This window comes from Accipiter gentilis, chromosome 2, assembly GCF_929443795.1.
Source record: "Accipiter gentilis chromosome 2, bAccGen1.1, whole genome shotgun sequence".
Classification (NCBI taxonomy): domain Eukaryota; kingdom Metazoa; phylum Chordata; class Aves; order Accipitriformes; family Accipitridae; genus Astur; species Astur gentilis.
The window spans coordinates 37,171,204-37,192,244 of record NC_064881.1 but is presented as its reverse complement, the minus strand read 5'-3'; the positions used below and the strand labels follow the sequence as shown (position 1 = coordinate 37,192,244).

Below are 21,041 nucleotides of genomic sequence, written 5' to 3'. Positions count from 1 at the left end.
GTAGAATGTATGAAACACAGGTGCTCTGTAAAGATTTAAGCAAATGTTTCCCAGGACTTTGAAATGGCATAAACCAGTCCTAAAGATGAAAGAGGCAGCTTCCTCCTTCTCCCTCCCATCATTTATTTGCGCTCATGTGCCACTGTTCGTCAGACTGGATATTTATGCAATTCATCATTAACACTTTTGGTGGGACAGAGGAAGAGGAGGCAACAAGGCAGGAGTGAGTAGCTATAAGGTGGAAAAATGTGAGACCCTGAAGGATTGAACTCTTTAATTTAAGGTTCAATGGAAGCAGCACACCATATTAGAAGAGATCAATTAGTATGTCAAAAAAGCCAACATAGTGTGTGTGTGTTATTAATTCAGATGAACATATTTATGAGTAGTGCCTGAAGATGATACTTAACAAAGATTGATTTTTTATATAATTGCTTTTATAGAATTACTATATTATATCCATTTTACAGGATAATAATATTCATTAATCAAACTAAAGTAGATCTGTTGGAATTTACAGCAATTACACAAAATCTATATTTGATTTTTTTATCGTGACCAAAGACATGAAATACACAGAATGAAAAGTACTGGGGATAGTATCTGTAGATACTAAGGAAGTTATTGGCATAAAACAATTTCACTTTACCAAGTGGAGAAAGCAATAGGAAATAAATATAAAATTCTTCTTTCTGCTGTGTTGGGTTTTTTTTCTAACTCAATTTTTGGCTACTGCATTATTGCAGAAGAATAATTAGGCTCACAACAGTCTCAGTATCAGTGTCATCCTTCCCTTTAGGAGAGGAAAGTTTTCTCAGAGGTAAAATGTTTGTTGAATAGCTAGATAAAATTCACTGTTGGCTAGACACAAAATATTATATGGTACCTGTTTTCATTGCCTTTAGTACCTGTTGGATGTTTTAAAAGAGAAAGAAGAGAAAGTTCTTAAAACTCTTTCCCTAGTGGTAGTGAGAGAACTATTGAGAGGTAGACAAGAAATATTTACTAGTTACCTGTATCACTCAGAAAATACCAGTATATTTTCTTACACACTAAAGAAGTAGAGGTGTCTCTATGTCTGGTTCTTCCAAGAGTGTAAGGCAGGAGCAATTTAGTGTAAGGAAGGAAATATTTTCATAGTATGTGCTCTGAAAGATATGGCAGTGCTTCTCATCCTGCTGCTTGCTTTAATAAAGATTAAACAGCCACATGACTCTACCCTGATCAAAGGAAGCCTTTGCCTGAGAAAACCATTGACCTGAAGTAAGTCATGGGACATGCAAAGGCCTAAAGAGCAAGTGAATCAACATTTTTCTATTTGCCTGAGAAAATAGATACCAATTATTACCCACATTTCTTCAAAGCATGAAGGAAGCACTTGAACAAACTTCCAACTTAATTTTCTTTCCTACAAAATGGGAAAATGGTCATCTTGACTAACCAGTCATGGCTCATTCATGGACCAAAACGATGAGAGACCAAGTTAAATTCTTAAACAGCATTTATCTTGAACTCGCTACCAGGTTGTAAGTCCCTTCTGGTCCACTCCTTTGGTGAGGTAACCAAAACCAAGTGACTTTGTACTCATGGACTTAATGAACAATGGAGTTAGAAGAAATATAAGCATAATGACAGTTTAATAAGTAAGCAATCTTTAATGTCAGAGAGACTTAAAGTACGTAAATCCTTTCAGATTATAACAACTATATCATTTTATCAGATTATAACAACAAAGATCATTTTGCTCTCATAAAGATTTCTGAATTTGTTTTTTCATAGTATCTAAATAAGACTTGTGTAGGACTTTATGTGTTCTAAATAAATCACACACACAAAAAAGCAGATTCAGTGTTTTTGCCAGTGATTTATGATGACACTCATAAATATGATTAAAATCTATTTTATTTGTTAGTTCAGTTCATTGTATCACCTGAAAGAAACCATATTAGAACCTGAAAGAAATAACTTATTTAAGACTAGAAGGAAAAGATTATTTGAAAAGAATTCTGTGCAGTATTGCCCTTGATGTTTCCTTTTTAGAAAAAAATTGTATACTCCTGAAATTTATACAATTGCAATAAATTTCATCATGAATTAAAATTCTGTCACTTACTTGGTTTAAAAAAGAAGATGGTGAAGAAAAAAAAACAGTTCTAGAAGTGAGATATTGCTGTATTTCCGTTCAGGCTACTAAAACCTGAAGCCCTTATAAAGCCCTATTCCTTATATTTAGTGAAATTGCTTGGTGCATGCATGATCAGGATACAAAATACAACAACTTCCAGTGACATTTTCTCAGCTTGTTATTAGATGTCCACTGAATTCAATAAGAATTTGTTGAGAATTGTCATCCAGATTCTAAATGCATGTTTCATTTATTCAATATTTATGTTTAAAGCTCTCTACTGTAGTACTCCAGAGTCCCCTCCACATGGTTTCATTGTCAGTCAGACAGGTGGACAGCTCAACAGTATGGTTCGCTGGGCTTGCGATCGAGGTTTTCGGCTCATTGGGAAGAGTACTGCTGTATGCAGGAAGTCTCCATATGGTTATTACTCATGGGATGTTCCAGTCCCAGCTTGTCAAGGTAAATTCTTTCATTATAAAATAATACGCCCTAGGAAAATTTCTTTTGCCTTTTCTAATGTAAGCCATCAGTTTTTTGACTTAAAATGAATAGCAGGTCTTGCCTCTGTACCAAAATTTTTCTACCTAGTAAAACTTACAAAAACAAATGTATTTTTAAGAAATGGTATTTCAACAGAATTTGCTAAGACTGACAGATACTAAAAATAATCTACATCACTGTGAGGGGAAAAAACGCACAAATAATTCAAAAAGTTCATTTAAAACTAAATATTCAGTAAATTTCATTTATCATGATCCAAGAACTATACAAAAAACCCCCCAGAAATACCTGAAACTTGCTACATTTCCAAGAACAGGAAACTGGACCAAAAAAGTGTTGCCTATAATGCCATTCTGGTCTTTCATGGTCTAAAGTGGAATTCATCGGGTTAACTGTATATTTAGTTTCTTCTGCCATATAAAACCAAAACATATTCTACTTAACAAGGAAAAGTGTTATTTAATACCCATCATGATTGTATCCTAATTCTTCCTTTCCTGAAAAGAATGTTATTGTTCTGGTAACTTACCTATGTCACTCTTCAGTTAACTATTAGAATGATTTTTTGTCATGAAAATTTGCAGATGTGTTTATTCAAAGTGTGTACATTTTGCTCCTTTTGACCAGTGGAGATAAGTGCTATAGGAATGTTACATGTTAATTTCCCATGAGGTTTTTTTGACAAAAAGGTCTTTGAACTGTATGTTTCTAAAGCAAAACTACCTAACCTTTGTCAAAGGTGAAATAATCTCAGTTTCAAAACTTTTTGATAAATTTCTATTAATACATAAAAACTGTGCCTATGTTTTTAAAAACTGAAACTCCTCAAGAAAAGAAAAAAAGTATAAAGCAACGCATTTGCTATGTGTCATTCTTTAGGTTTTTCTCCTCATTAGTAATCTAAGGACTGCCTTCATGACAGTTATTTGTAGAACTTGATCAGACTGTTAATTAGATATATCAAACAATGTGGAATGAAAAAACAAACCCCAAACAACTTACCAAATTCAAATAGAAGATGATTATTCTCAACATACTGAGTAGAGTTCAGTAATGAAACTATTTGCAATACTCAGATAATCCTTTAGGAACAAGTGGAGTTAAGTGCTTAGTAACTTCATGGTGTCTGATCAAGTACAAAGACTGTTGGTACCAACTGTTAGAGTATTGAAAATTATTTAATGTATGTATGTATTGAATACCAGTTAATTATAATTATGCATTTAATGAGGGCTACCTTTGATACATGATATGAACTTTATTCAATTTTTCCAGCAAGTCCTTGTGTGCAGGAAGTGGTTTGTGGCCATGATATGTAGCTGCAGCTCACAACAGCAAACTCTTCAGATTCAGCCTAAAGACACATTATTACTGCAAAACCCCTCAGGATTAAGCAGCTTCCGTACATCAGTCGTACATCTAAGCTTCTCATTGTTTTGCTGAGGTGAAAATTATCCCCCATACCTGGATGATACAGAAGATTTATGATATGTTCTCTTGTATCAAAAGGTTGAGAACACCATCAGTAAATATCCCTCATGTTCTGTCACAGGGGGTATTTACAAGACACAAGGGCTTTGCCATTCCCCCTACTACTGAGCAGTACAGCTTCATCTTAAAGTAGTTCCAACTCTTTTAAATATGGGCTAGTGTTTTTTAGAACTTCATGATATAGAGGATAAGCATTGTTTTAACAACTATTATAATTGTCAGTCAGAATTTACCAACTATTTTGCCAGGTGATATCAGATGACAACATCACAGTCTTACCTTCTACTTCACATTCTCTATCATTTATAGCATAACTAGCAAAGACATTTTAATCAGTTCTTTCACACATCTGAATGTAGGATTGGCACAGATGACCATTTAACACAGCAAAAAAAAAAAAAAGTATTAGGCTTTTTTTTTTTTTTACATAGCAGTGCAAGTTAAAAATATATATATATTTGCAATTTCTTTAAAACCAATGTATCTCATTTTAATGTATTTGATTTCTGTCTCCTAAATGAAGATTACCAGTCAAATCACAGTAGTAGTTACTGGCATTATCCTATAGGAAATGAGAAATCTAAGGCCTCAAAATTTATGAATTCTTTAATGATACCTCTACAATCAGCACAGCTAGTGGTTTGTGGTGGTTTGGGGTTTTTTTTAGCAATGCTAAGTCCATTTCTTGGCAAACATTTTTTACTGCCTGCAGAATATTTCAAGACTGTATTTAAAATAGTGCTTTCTCTTTACATTTTTCATTTTGTATCTGTACCATTATTATCACTTCTGAATCTGTTCCTGTAACTAATGAATGCCGGTAGCCTTTTCCACTACACCTTTTTTTTCCCAAGCTCATGAGTAATGTTAGAGCAATTTTTAATGTTCTCATTCTTATACCTATATGAATAGCAATCTTGACCTCTGAACCTCTTAGATAATACCAGCCATTCTTCAAATCACTTGCACTACAGGACTGGCAGAATCTGAAAAATCCAGATACAAGCTTTAACCTTAGATGAAACCTTTTTAACATTATTTATAGAACTAAACATATCTTAGTATAAGAGACTCAATGCACTAGTAAGGAAACAAAAAGAAATGCCTCAAGCCAGACTTCAGCAATTACCTGAAACCTATTTCAAAGTTAATGCAAAAGCACCCTTCTTCTGTCATGAAAAGAAGTAAAAGGAAACTGCTTCAAAATCTAATATTGTAGTAGTATAATGGTAACAATAATGCAAATTAATTACTAACTTTTACTGTTCTAACTTTTAGTTATTAACTATTCTGTTTATATAGACATGCATTAAATAAGTTGTAATGTGAAAGTGTTGTCATCCATGTATCCATCTCAGTTTTAATGATATTAAGTCTCTGATCACAAGTCAATAAAAGAATCCCATAGTTAACTAAATTATGAGGTCTGATTATGATAAACTTTTGAGAGAATGAATAGGTTTACAATAATCTAACTGAACACAAGAATTAACATGAATTCATATAAACGGTTGAATATTTACAACTGATAGTAGATTTCAGAAGATTCAAAGTATTTTAAAACATTTGTTTATCTCCCTGTTATTTTTTACATTTTATTTTTTTATTGCAGGATTACATGATTCTTGGTTCTAATTATGAAATATTTCTCTTGCAAATAAACATTGTCTGACACAGGCCTCATCAGAAATCAATTTTAGGTAGAGATGTTAAGTAAGTAAAGTTTAAAACATAACGCTGTATCTAGAAGAATTCTCTCTAGGTCAGTAATCTAAATTGCCTGTAACAACAGACATAAGTGTTCCATAACTGGTGATTGTTATGCAAATTATACTAAAGCAGTAAAAAAAAATAAAAAGAAAGAGAATACCAAGAATACCTGGTTAGGTATGATATCTGATGAGTTATGATTTTCTCAAAATTTCAGCTAAAATACAATTGTAGTGGTCTGGAACAAATAACTGATGTGTAAAGCATAATGCGTTCTACCTTTACATTTATTTAGACATGGCTATAAGTCTGAGATAGTCATATTCGTATACATTAGAACAATTAATATAGCTATGTATAACATAAATAAGTCTTGTATTTAGTCAAAATAGACTTCTGTTTATTTCCAAATGCATGGCTGTATTGGGACAGATATGAAAACTCAGTAACTTATTAAGTGCCAAATAAATAGTTGGCATCCTTTAAAGTGATTTGTAAGGCAATCTACAGGAAATTCAGTTTTCATAAAATTTCTTAATTCTTTGCAAGTTAAATGTCCAAGCAGTTAAGGTCAGAGGAGTATGTCACTGAATAGTTTCAGTAGTCTTGCCTATGTTTCAAATTCTCCTGGTAAACGTATATCTTTGGAATTGGAACTGTGTGAACAAAGAATAGATTTTATTGTTTCAGTTGTGATTACAATTGTGTTGTTGATTTGCAATACTGCCAAAGCTGACGTAACATGACCAAATATTTCTGTGATAGACCGGTTTGGGGGCACTTTAGATGTTCCATATTTGTAATTTTTTTCCTGTCAAGTTTTCAGATGTTAAAAATACTTTGTCTTGATCTTTTCACAATTTTTCCCTCAACTAAAAAAAAAAAAAATACTGTGCAAGATTCCACATATGTAAAATTCAGCTCATAATGGCTGTAAACTAAAACTGTCCTTAACTGATTCCTTGGGAGCTCTGTTGTTTATGTAAAAGGCTGTTATCGAGCATTTGGTGTGTTTTTTTGTTTCTTAAAAATTTAAGGTTAAGGGAAGGATATATTTTCCTTGTGTCACAAGATTGATTCTGTTAACATGGATAGTATGACCCAAAATTTATCAAGTCATTAATGGAGATTTTTGAATACTGAAGGAGTAGTTAATCTCAAGACAGAAAACATCTCAGTCTGTATCTACAAAGTATCATATATATATTTTTCTGATTGCTAAAAGAGACAGAATTTGCAGTCTGGGAACAAATAGTGCTGTAGCATGTGTTGGTGCTCAGGATGATAAGCAACAGCTGTTCACATGTTACAAGTCATTTGCAGGTGGATATTAGTTTTTATACCCTGCTGAATGCTGGCCTTGATGTAACTGGCAGTGGGCTTAGTTCTGGCAGCTCTATTATGCCTAAAACTTTTTATCATTAACATTTGCTTTTGAGGGAAGAGATTAGCTTGGCCAGTTATGCAGTAAACAGTGCTATGTGATTATATCTTGGTCATACCAGCTTCTGGTTACCCTCCTCTTCGCATGGATAGGTCTGCCTAATGGTTGCTGCTGCAATCCAAGCTATGGAGGAATTTGAGATATAATAAACACCAACTTGGTCATACATTTTCATTTTAGTGTCACGGAGGCTGTCCTAGTTTCAGCTGGGATAGAGTTAACTGTCTTCCTAGTAGCTGGTACGGTGCTGTGTTTTGAGTTCAGTATGCAAAGAATGTTGATAACACACTGATGTTTTCAGTTGTTGCTCAGTAGTGTTTAGACTAAAGTCAAGGATTTTTCAGCTCCTCATGCCCAGCCAGCAAGAAGGCTGGAGGGGCACAAGAAGTTGGCACAGGACACAGCCAGGGCAGCTGACCCAAACTGGCCAACAGGGTATTCCATACCATGGGACGTCCCGTCTAGTATAGGAACTGGGAAGTGGGGGCGGGGAATCGCCGCTCGGGGACTGGCGGGGTGTCAGTCGGCGGGTGGTGAGCAATTGCCCTGCGCATCATTTGTACATTCCAATCCTTTCATTATTGCTGTTGTCATTTTATTAGTGTTATCATTATCATTATTAGTTTCTTCTTTTCTGTTCTATTAAACCATTCTTATCTCAACCCACAAGTTTTACTTCTTTTCCCGATTTTCTCCCCCATCGCACTGGGTGTTGGGGGGAGTGAGTGTGCGGCTGCGTGGTGCTTAGTTGCTGGCTGGGGTTAAACCACGACAGAGGCTCAGTTTCTTTCTTCGGTTATATCGGGTGAAATTGTGCAGCTTTGTCAGATGTTCAGTAAGAAGTGGAAGAGTGACCTTCTGGTTTAGTTACCTTGTCACTTTTTAGCCCTCTGGGATCATGTCCTCGTACCCTGGAAGAAGGAATTCAATGACTTTCTTGGGGCCTTCACTATCTTCTAATCACTGTTTTCTTATTTTCTTCTAAATGTGTGTTTGTCTCTAGTTGCCAGTAGATATTGTGATACCCATGAGGTATATGTTTTTATGGATGCCCAGATGAGGCGATGAGCAAATTAATAGTATTTTTCTGTGATCTTTTCAGTACAGTGTGTCCCTTTTTTTAAAATTTACATGTCATATGCAGTTTCTTTTTATGGCAATTCAAGCATATTTTAACATTGATCTTATCACCTCTGTTCTGCAAGTTATGATAGCATTAGTGCTTTACCTGTGTCTCAGTTGTGATTATTAGCTTTGGTCTAGTGCCACACTGCTGTTATATTGCTTATGAAGCAGACCTGTTTTATGTCAGATCAGCTCACAATAGGGGCAAAAAACTGATTACTCTTTTTTATCAAGTATTTAAGCATAATCTGAAAGGCTTAACTTTTCATATCTCTGTGTAGGCAGGATAGGTGGTTTCTCAGTGTTCAAGATTCCACTTCAAAGTAAAGTACTTAAGAGTTAAGAGCCTAAGCCCTTTTTACTTTGGATCTGACATGCATTAGATGTATGGTGTTAAAATGTGGAAAAGATAGTTTTTATTTTGTTTGCAAACCAGAAGGAGAATTATTTAGAGCTAGATCTTCTCTTGGTACTTTCTTTCTGCTGAATAATTTAAAAAAAAAAAAAAGTGGCTTACACTTTCATTTGCCAATTTTCAATATTTTCAAAAGGGTATTTTCTTTCTGCTTTGCAGGAGGAAAATAGAATGTTGAAAGTTAATTTTAGTGCTTTGCCAGAGGTCACACAGTATATCTGATGGAAGAAATCTGAAGTACAAACTAGATTCGTAATGTCTCAGACTGGTGCTTTACTTATTCAACCATGCTGACCATATTTTTTCTAGATACTTTCTATTCCTGCTTCTTTGATTCTCTTCTGAATTTTGAATGGATAGCTGCAGAGTTATGAGCCATTGTTCTTATTTTTAACCTCCTCCATCAAAAGACAAAAACTTCCTGAGATTTAATTCCCTAAAATTTTAAGGGAATTTATTTGTAGGCTTAAAACACACATTAATGAGTTAAAAAGTAATTTTTGTGAATTTAAGACTGTTGTTGTTACAATGCATAAACTCTTTGAGGTGAGCGGAAGCTTATGGTTAAGAAGATATCAAATAACTATGTCTTTCTCTTTACTCAGCAATATCTTGTGGAATTCCTAAAGCTCCATTAAATGGTGGGATATTAACTACAGATTACTTAGTTGGCACCCGCGTTACTTATTTTTGCAATGATGGATATAGACTATCAGCCAAGGAACTTACTACTGCAGTCTGCCAACCGGATGGTACCTGGAGCAATCACAATAAAACACCTCGCTGTGTAGGTAAGTAACTTGTAAAAACTCTCCAGTGAGTAAGAACCTGGCTGTACATTTTGTTTATTTATCCAAGGCACAAATGTTCTCATTACTTAAACTTTCAGCTTCAGGTTACTTTAATCTATGAATAATTGCTGGTATTAAATTATTGTGATATACTTATTAGAAATATATGCATCTGACATATATATTGAAACATTTTGTGACAGCAGAAGAAATACACTAGAGATTATAGAATACATTCAAACTGATAATTAATTTACAGCTAAATCAAAGTTAATAGTTGCAGAGGTTTATGCAAAAGCCATCTCTTCTTTGAGAGCTGCACAGCTCATATACTGTTAAACCCTATTTATTATCCAGAATCACAAAGTCTCTGGTACTCTGGGATACTTGTTTGAAACTGCTGCTTATTATTTATATTCAGTAAATCAATATAATCCTACACCATCTAAACTTGGTGGAACATCACTGAAGAGAAAATGCATGTTCAGTCCCAAAGAGAAGTGGATACCATCAGTTATAAATGGGGTATGAAAACCCAGGTGATCATAAGACTGATACCGAAGTGTCAGAGTGTCTGATCCACATTAAGATTTGGATTATCTCACCCAATGAATTTTAGAAAGGAAAGAAAACATACCCTAGAATATTTTTTCAAGGATTTTCCCTCTTTCCCTTTTCTTTTTCTAATTTGCCTGTGCTAAGCCACAAATGACTATGTGTTTTTGTTATTTTCGAAGTTGTTACATGTCCAAGCATCAATTCTTTTACACTGGAACATGGAAGATGGAGAATAGTGAATGGTTCGCATTATGAGTATAAAACAAAAGTAGTTTTCAGCTGTGATCCAGGGTATTACGGTTTGGGGCCAGCATCTATCGAGTGTCTTGCTAATGGCACCTGGAGTTGGAGGAATGAGCGGCCTTACTGCCAAAGTGAGTACATGTTGTATCTGTGTCTGCTGTACACACTTCAGATAAAATATTTTATTTGGCTGAACTAGAAATTAACTAATTAAATATTGGAATCAGTTAACAGGAAAAAAAGTTTCCTGGCTGGAATTCCTGGGAATCCTAGAGGCTATTATTTACATTAGGTTTAGTGACAAGGAAATATCTGTAAGCACACTTCTGGATTTTAAAGGTCCCTTAATCTATAAAGTTACAAATAAGTAACAGAGAACATTTTCCTATATATTTTTCTAGGCCAGGAACGCTGTATAGTCTAGAAAAATGCAAAAACTTTGTATCCTGTCTGCACACTTGATAAATAAAATAATCTCTCCTTCCAGCTGGTTATCGTATAGTGTGCAAGTGCACATCATTCCTACCATTAGCTGGTATCTTGATAACCTGCAGTAGCAACTTTTCAAAAAAATAAGTAATGAATATTCAGGTACTTGAAACAAGCTAAATGTGTGGCTACATCCCCTTCGTAACCCCTGTGAAAAGCAGGTCTCGTTATGTATTTAAATTTAGACATCTGTTTTTCAAAATTGTGGGGGTTTGGGTGTACTTTGTAGCCCAAGATTTCTTTCTCTTTATGAAACACCACATGACATACATTTTGATGGAATGGGATATGACTGTGGTTTTGACGCATGTATCTAAACTGTGTATCTGCATATATGTGTATAAATCCATACATACCTAAAAAGCAGGAAAAAAATGTGTAGATAAGACAGATAACTGTGGGTTAGAATATATTTAGAATTTATAGAAGATATATATGAAAATAATAAAAAAAGGGGCTGAAAAATGCAATTCCAAAGACAGATTAATTATATTGGAAATTAATCTTGAGTTCTTTATAACCTACTAGAAATTTAATTTTTAATTTAGAGGTTTTTTTAAAGTTAATTGCAATATTTCACCTCTGCTGGTGCTAAAAATATTGTGTATATGTCTGTATCTATCTCTTTCTCTGTGTATATAGATATTTTACATAGTATATGTGTATTTGTAACCCTTTTTTCCTTAAAAGACAAACATTTTCCACTATGTTTTGGGAACTTTTGTTTGCAATATTAGCACTTACTTTTTTTTAGCATAAAGTGCTCTAGCTGCTTTCACCCTTCGATAATCCACCATCTTGCTTCCTAATAATTAAGTTCTTTTTGCTAATTCTTAAAAGAAAATTATTAAATTAAAATAATGATTTTGAATGAAAAGATGGTTTGAATTTTAGATAAATAACAAGGAATTCCATGTGCATCGTTCACTCATTATAACAACATACTACTTGAATGCTAGGGCAAGCATTTCATTATAAACTAGAAGATAAAAATGACACCTTCCCAAAGAAACATAAACATAATTTTTAAAATGGCAACAATTGTGACATTCCAATATTAAAAAACAATCATTGATAAACCTAAGGTAATTAAGTAGGAATTAATAATGTTCTGAACGGTGTTTTTTCTTAACTTTACAGAGACAATTTTATTGGTCCTCGCCCACCTCTTTCTTAAGTATTATTTCTGGGGAAGTAAGAGTCTTTGTATTTGGAGTTTTTCATCTATTTTTTCTACGCAGCAAAATACTTTAAGCTGTGAAATTTATTTATCTCGTTGACTAGTTGATAAGTATTATTGTATGTGTGTTTGTGATACTCAGCTGTACATTTCTGTTTTGTTTTGGTTTTGCCATAAAGTTATTTCTTGTGGAGAGCTTCCTACACCTCCAAATGGAAATAAGATTGGAACACAAATCACATACGGATCTACAGCTATATTTACTTGTGACTCAGGATACATGCTAGTTGGCTCTGCAGTGAGGGAATGTCTGTCTTCTGGACTCTGGAGTGGAATTGAGACCAGATGTTTAGGTATGGATACTACTGTCATGGCTTACCTATTTTCTTTCTCTCTAGCAGGCAAAAGTAAGCAAAGTGAATCAGCTTGTCTCTGTTAGCACAAACGTTGATGAGCACTCTGCATTTTAAAAACATGTGTGGCTGGGTTGTTTTTCTTATCAAATTATAACTATGGTTACCTTTCCACAGACTGAATCCCTTATTCAGTATCTTCCCAACATGCAAAATCTGTGTCACTGGATTGATGCATATGTCTCTAAAGTAGATCTATATATAAACAGCAAGACTGATTCCAGATGTGTCAGTTATAAAACATGTCTTCAGTAAAATATCTGCATAGTAGGCCTGAACTCAGTGGTTATGTTATAGAATTAATCTGTACACTTGCAAAAGATAAAGGGGGAAGGAAAAAAAAAGAAAGAAAGAAAAAAAAGTTTGTGGAAACTTTGACAGGAACACTGCAGCCTTATTTCTGAGAAAAAATCACTATCCAGACACTATTTATAGAATTTGACACCCTTCAGTTGTACATGTTTAGGCATCTTCACTCATTTAAGATATTCAGATACCAGTCCCTAAATCATTCATGAATAAAATGAACATGTGATCTTAGTGAAACAATTTGAAGGGCTTCTTTTTAATTCATTATTGTCAGGTGTACCTTGATCTGGGTTATTGTGTTAACTATAGAGACATTGATTTTAACTCTATATGCAATTAACAGTTTAGTTTCAGCTGAAATCAAAGCTATGATAGTATTCTGATTTTAGAGTGCAATATGAAAGGCATATTGTACCTTGTCATTTGTGGGGGCATGAGAATATAAAAGAGTATCCATAAACTGAGACTTTCAGAAGAATCTGAACTAATATATTCATTAAATATAGGGGTTTGTTGCAATATCTCTTTGTGCAGATTGCCATTTACCTTTTTAGACCACTCTCCATCAAAAATAATTTTCCTTCCGTAATGCAGCATTATTTGGTGCAAGTCTTCACTTAAATTTAAACGACTCATGAATGAGCAAAAGTGTTGCTTATCAAGCTACAGTTCTGAAGCTGGAATGTTTCCTGACTTATAGCTGATGGGAACAGACAGACTTTGTTTATGTTTCACTTTTACATTGAAAACCATTTAGCGGGGGGGGGGACGACGGACGGACGAAGAAAAGATCTTAATGTTTGATTATCTTCTAAGTTGGCAGACGTGGTAAGACAGACAGTTTTAAATCTAAAAGTTTTGGGGCAGCATAGTAGGAGTGTAATAAAAATGTTCTGACCTTTTTTTTTTTTTTTTTTTTCATTTTTACTGGTTTATCTGCAAAGGTTACAACTATTTAAGTTTGGAGAAATGTAAAAATTTTCATCAGAGAAATATTAATCTAAAACCAGCCAAATTGTCTGCTATTTGTGAATAGCACAGCACCTTGGAAAAATACTTGCGTTTAAAAATTTTGCCAGAATAACTTTATGCCAAGTGAAGGTCAATACAGAATGAATTGAACTTACCCTACATTTGCCTGTAGAAACAAAAATGTAATATAAGCTTAATAATAGTAATAGGTTGCATAATCTTTACTTGCAACTTAAAAGAAGACCCTGAAGTCATCAATTTTCAGATAAAACAAAACTTTTTACTTGTCAGAAGAGATTTGTTATTATTAATTTCATATACTATAATGTCCAGTAACAATAAACAGTTAAGAAAATGTGTTAAAACACTTATATGACTAGAGGAGGAAACAGTAATCTAAAAGATACCTTTTGTATCAGACTAATAGGACTACAGGAAATTTTCAAAAGTATGTCTTCAAAGCTTTAATGATGGCAAATTGTTGATAAGAGCATGAATATAAGTTTTACTTAAAGAAAAACAATGTAGTATACATCATATATAGCATACAAAAAAGCACGCATAACTTGTTGAAAATTAAAAAAGGTATTGACAGAGCAAATTTATAAAAGGGAGAGAGTAATGGCTACAATAACTGCTCTTGCAGCAACACTGCCTGCTGTGCTACAGCACTGTGCAGGAATGAGCTTTCTGGAAAGACTCAGACTAACTCAGTTCAATTCTTATTTCTTCAACAAGCAATTTGAGACTTAAGATAGATAGATGGGTTCAGCTAATGACAAATCAGAAGTCAGAAATTTGTTTAAGAAGTTTGAGAAAGAAAATGTTGTCAGAAGGTGGAGGGAACAGAGTAAATGAAAGAAATGGTAGAGTGTGGGAGATAAAGGAGATAAAATACAGCAGGAAGATCTACAGAGCAGGTATTGTAATGATCCGAGAAATACGTTTTTGTGCAACTTACGAATAAATGCTAGTGTTTGTTTTCAATCAATGAAAAATAGTAAGAAAAAATTTTTATGTCCCTTTCTACTTCTAAAGCTTTTCTGCTCACAGCTGTAAACCTTTCTTAACATTTATCTTAGAGCCTTGCTGAAAAATTTAGTTATGCTTGGACTCACGTGGCTACCAGTGTATTTCTATTTTAAACACTGAAGATGCCCTTAAGTGTCCCCTTAGATGACATTAATGAAATCCTACTGGATAAAATAATACCCTTTTCCAAGCATTTTGTTTAAAAATACAAGTTATTTTTTCCAAAGTGCTACTCAAATTGTTTTGTTTAATCATTGTGTTAGACAACTTCATTTGCATTCTCGTTATGTGCAATTTGAAAAATTTATGAAAGGCACAATAAATAAGAATATAAGTATCAGCAACGGAACCTAAAACTAGTTACTGTTGAACCTAATTAGATAGAGAAGAGAACAAGAACATAGGTAAGCTTTAAATCACCAAAAATATTCACTAAAATCCAAATTGTATTACAACACAAATAAAATTCCATGACATTGTGGACAGTAGTGCATGATTTTAATGACAGCCGTACTAGTGTCAGAATATGTTGATAGCTGTCACAGCCCTTTTTTGTCTTTCTTTTTTCCTTTCCTGCTTCTTTTATTAAAAGGAGAAAGATAGTACTTTATGGGTATTGAATCTCAGAAGACAGTAAATGGCAAAGAGAAATAGAACATTTAACACAACCGCCCTCCTTTCTGAACCTCACTTTTTTTTTTTTTTCCAGAATACCTAAATAATGATGTAGTACTGTGTGAGTTATCATATTAATGTAGTGATCTTGGTTTGATCATTCATTGAATGTAGTGGGAAATTGAGTTCTGGATCAGTATTCTTGTTCTCCATAGCTGGTGAGAAGAAATAATGTTCAAATTGAAAAAAAAAACAACCACAAAACCAACAGAGAGCTCCTGAAGTAATTCTGTTGGGAAGACTTAAAAACAAAGAAATGTTTCACAAGATTTTTTGGTGAAAAAGTATGAAAAAAATCACTTCAGTCTTTCAAAATAATGGTCAAAGACAAAAAACATGACTGTTTTGTCTCCAAGGTTACAGACTGCCTCTCATAATTTCTTGTGCTTGATCTTTTCCTATACTGAAAACATTGAGTCAGTTTCTGGGGGAAAGTGTATGTAATAAATCCTGGAGAAACATTCAGAAACATAGAATAGATTTCTACTGAATATCCTATTCATAAAAGAAACTGAAAAATCTGTGTATTTTGTTAAAAACTTTCCTCAGTGAAAAATATTTAAATACTTGATGAAGAAATAAGTTGTTCTGTTTATGTTTATACAAAAACTTAGCTTATTTACATTATTTTATTTATTACATTAATTTTATTTGCTTTAATTTACTGAAATGAGTAATGATAGTTAAAACATATATTTTCATGACTATAAAAAAGTTTTGAGTTTTTTTTATTTATTTATTTTAATGCCTGTAATCAGCTATTTATTAAACTGAGCATTCCCCAGGGTGGAAATAAATAGGGTCTACTTTGTTAACTTCATATTACTTTCGGATTTTTTTAACCGATATGTGAATGATGAATAGAATTTCCCAACATTTCCTAAGGTTTCTCTAACACTGGATTTTCTTCCATTGCTTAATTAGCACTCTCTTCAGACTTTTTATTAACTCTAAGGAGAAGCACTGCCAGAAGATCATTACTTTTATAACATCCTGATTTCAGGATCAGGACTTTTTTGTTTGGCTAATGTAGCTTGGCAGGAGGAAATACATAGACGTTTCCAGAGAGCAGCACAATTTTTAAAGTGACTGTGGATAGATGTTGATATGGTGGAGATGAGTATGTGCTGAAATGAATTTTCTTGAGGTCATTTGTTGGCTTTTAAAATGTTTTCTGTATTATTTTGGTTACCATGTCAGAAAACTTAGTTAAAAAAATCAAACAAAGTAAAGCTAAGAAACAAAAATATAGCGTGCTTTGAGAAGCCTTTCTGTTGGTTCCAATTCTTCTTATACTTAAAAGCAGCAGCTGTTTTCTTAGATTATTCCAAAGCTTTCTGATTTCTTTCTAGGGACTGTGGCTCACTGTTAATGTAATGTACAGTTTCATACTTATCTTTGGGGGATATCTAGTTTCATTGAGTTTCTCTCAGTTGTGTTAGTTGCATGACTGAAAGTAATTTAGTAGATGCTTAGACATCACATCAATGAAAACCAAGTGAAAACTGAGAAGAAATACTATTTTCAACTGATTTTCAGACTCATTAGAGGAAAGACATCTTATGCAAACTGTTTTTGTTGATTGGCGAGCTTACTCCAGCTTTTCACATTTTTTAAGTTGTGAGTCCATCCTCTTCAACTCAGCCAGAATACACTTAACTCTCCTTCTTAATTCCTTCTTCTTTCTCAATTCCTCCTGACATTTAAATGTACTGATAAAACAGATCTGTTGATACTCTCTCCCTCATTTACAAAATTCATTGTTGTAATTTCCTACATATGTCCTAGGAAGAATCAGCAATTGCTGGAATGATAGGTGTGTTCAGTTCTGCAAGTTAGTATTAAATCTGAAATCAAGACAAACAATGAAATATGATTAAAATTTTTAAAGGTCTATAAGATCTCGCATTTTGTTGTTAATCTTGACATTACTAAATAATGTTATATTTAGTTCACTTAGAGAACCTAACATACCTTTATAAAATGTTAAGTATCAATATGAATTAAAATGCAGAAATGAAGAGTGGAGTTTACTTGATCAATAAGACATATGGAGGTGTGTTTCCAATACATGACTAATACTAGAGCAGTTTTCAATAAAGACAGACAGGTAGCAGAAAAAAGCTAATTGGGTTAGAGTGAGCATTAAATGTCAGCATTTGTTGATACTTGCCATACAATTGTATCAGGAATACCTTTCATCTCTTCTCCTAAGAGAAATAGTAAACCTCACATACTGTGTCTTTGCAGTAACAAATAATCCAGCAGAAAGGAGCAGATCATAAGACAAATAGTTGGTTCTGAATTCTCTATATCTGCATTACATATGGTTCAGAGAATTTTCCCTGGACAATATCTGGTCTAGTGCTCTGGGCTAAATGTCATCATTACTCATATGGTTCTAAGTTGTCAAAAGGACCTGTCAATAATTTTGACCCCTTTGTCTCCAAAAGGAGATAGAACACTTGTTTTGTGCACCACAAGTTGAGCTTCTCAGTGTGCTTCCTCTGAAAGGAAGCTGATTTGTTCATAGCAAAACCACACAGCACATTTAAGAATTACAAGGAGGATCTGAACTAAAATGCTAATGTAGACACAACCTGTGACTTGTTAGCTGAGGAATTTTTCCCCTGATTTTACTCAACTTTCTCTTCCTTTTTTTCATACAAAATACCAATTCCAAACACTAATGAGTCATTGGTGACAGCCTGCTACTCTCAGAGAAAATATGATGATATATGAGAAAACAGTTATCCAACAGTTCTGTACAGAGCAATGCTGTCAACGGGGTAAAAAGAGTAGCAGACATACCAGCTGGGGCAGGGCAACCATGTAAGCCGACACTGAAGAATATGCAGTGCATGAATCAATCAGTGCTGTGGAGAGCTGTGTGGGACAGGTAAGGATCTGCCATTTAGCACCTCCAGTCAATTCATAACTGAAAGATAATGTGATAAGGGATGAAAAGTTTTTTTGATAAAACCAGTTTGTCAGATGTGTACACATTAGTGAAGGAAAGCACCTGTGGGGAGGTTAGGTAATCAAATTAGAAGGTATGAAAAGATATTAAATTTATGTATGCCATGGATCAATTAAATCAGGAACTGAAATATATACATATTTACTTTATATGCAATTTATGTATTTGGAAGAGCAAAGTAGAACAGTAGAGCTGTGAAGTTATCTTTCAAGTCTTTTATTTGAGAGAAAGATATGCATACTCAGGAGTGAGTGTACCTTTATATTTCTATGAGGTAAGGACAAAGGAACCTTTATATTTTCGCAATCAGCTTTCAGTCACTGAAAGGTTTCTGTGGCTATGTATTCTTTGAAGTGTAGACTTTCTGCCACTATTTTCATCCTTAAAACTTTTGGAAAAACATACAAGCAACTAACTTCTTCCTCTTCACTGTTTTTAAACATCTTTGTTCTTCAATACTACTTCATAATAACAACAACTAGACTTTCAGATGAGGTATATGATGTTTCATCTTTTAAGAATTCTTCAGCCATTTCAAGGAATTCAGCAGAGAACATCTCTCTGTGGGCCATGGATTAAAAAAGATTTGAAAGAACATTACCATTCATCCTGAATAGTTTTAGTACAGCTTGAACAGCTGGCAAGGGTAGGATCTTCTGAAACTAGCAGGATAAAGACCTGAACTCTCTTTTGTCCAGGGCTGTGCCAGTGTCGTTTCAATACTGTGATTTTCTACAGAAGATGTTGTTTGTGAACAGAAGGATGTAAAAAAAAATACATCCTCGTAAGTACAAGCCCTGTAGAGAAAAAAAGAAATTCCAGCAAATAATTCTTCCCTCCTCAGCTGATGTCATCTTGACAGGTTAATTAACTAATGTTGAATAATAACCTAAATCTCTTTTTTCAATAATATATTAATATGTAGATTTCTTCCACTGTTATGCTCATATGTGACATTACTGACAGCTAAAATAAGCATAGCTATGTTTTTGCCATTTAATGTAAAGGTTCTGTATTCATTTATTCCTACTCTTGCATCTCCGAGAGTAAGCTGCAGAAACCTCATTTGCAGCTGAGGTTGCAAAGGTTTTGATGCTGTTATTATGCTCATTCTTTGTTGCTAGAGCTGGATTTCTTGTCAAGTTAAGCAATTTATTTGGTACTCACACGTTATTAATATCCTTCATTCCTACTTTTTGACTAATTTTTTTTCGTAATAATATTTCATGTACTTATTCTTCTCAAGCTTTGCTACACTGGAAATTGAGAATGTTATATTGCTTATTTCCTCCCTCAAATCTGCTACTCAGTAAAACCTTCACATTTAATCTCTTTCTTTGTAGCATTCACTCATAGCCTTTACAAAAGTGAGCTCCTTTGATTGAGTATTACAAATTAAAGGTTACATTAAGACCTAGGGGGCCTCAACTGGATTCATAAAACTGCTGTATATGTCTTTTATTTCTGTATCATAGAAAAGATGGAACTACACCCAGTCTTACAATACACTGACAAGGAACAAGGCTATCCTGAAAACAGTCTAGAATAGCCTAGGAATCCTAACCTAGTGTGAAGTCAACTATTTACTACTAGGGTGTTAGAATATTTTGGTTGAATGGAGATTTTGCTTAACATTTGCTAATTTTATTTCAGGTTTTCTTCTATCCGTAACCCAATTCTTAATGCAGTACAGTAAATGTTCTATTTGTTAGGTGTTTGTATTTGGCAATGTACCATGCAAGGGTGTTTTTGGTTTTTTTTTCTCTCATTCATTCTGATAAAAGCAGATCAGAAGTACAACATTGATCTTAACTGCTTCAACCACTTCCTCTGTCCCGTATTTCCCACAAATTTTATATGATTTTTTTTAATTTTTTGTTTTCAATGGCCTTGCAGGGTGACTACAACAGTTTTATATTTGCTTATAATTGGTCTTAATCAGAATATTACTTTGGGGTTAAAAAAATTATATTCCATTAGATAATAATGGTACTATTAAGTCTTTTATCCATGATAAGTAAATATTCAATGACTTACTGGCTGTTTAAATAGGAGTGTAAATTGATAATAGAATCAGTATTTCTTAAATACTCTCTCATCTATTTGCAAAATTAATTTCCTGGCAAACAAGAAAAATAAAACAAACGGGCGGCAACGTTGTTGCTCAGTGTTTGAACTTTGTTTCCTAGCAGTACTCCTATTTTTTTCTCAGTAGTCCTTTCCTTTGTACTTCCTTGTCTTTTTGCATCTGTTTTCAGTTTTCTGCCATAGTATTTCTGGCAGATTTTGTTCATGTTTACAGAGAGCTCTCTCAAAATGATGCCCAGTTTGCAGTATTTGCATTCAGTCCCCAGTGAAAACACTCCACCCGCAGAGCTTAGCTCCTGAGCAGTTTTGTATCTGGATTGCATTTAGGAGGAATAATTTAGCTGTCTCATTGCAAAGGACAGTTAGTCACACCTTATGGTTATATTGAATGAAGGCTAGTTATTACAACAATCATTTTTATCATTTTATTCAGTTTCATTACACCAAAGTTCACTACTAAAATGTTCCTCTTCCATAATGTTTCAATTGGGGTAAGC

The 21,041-nt window shown here is 33.8% G+C and overlaps 1 protein-coding gene across 3 annotated transcripts in view; it reads left to right on the top strand.

The window, feature by feature from the left end:
• CSMD3 (CUB and Sushi multiple domains 3) overlaps nt 1–21,041 on the top strand; it is a 767,893-nt gene that overhangs the window by 670,871 nt on the left and 75,981 nt on the right. For 2 of the 3 annotated variants that reach the window (XM_049824473.1, XM_049824457.1), the window contains 4 exons: nt 2,399–2,587; nt 9,420–9,605; nt 10,343–10,537; nt 12,255–12,428. In XM_049824473.1, coding sequence (XP_049680430.1) covers nt 2,399–2,587; nt 9,420–9,605; nt 10,343–10,537; nt 12,255–12,428 — 744 coding nt within the window. The remainder of the gene's footprint in view (nt 1–2,398; nt 2,588–9,419; nt 9,606–10,342; nt 10,538–12,254; nt 12,429–21,041) is intronic. The other variant, XM_049824463.1, reaches the window with a different exon arrangement.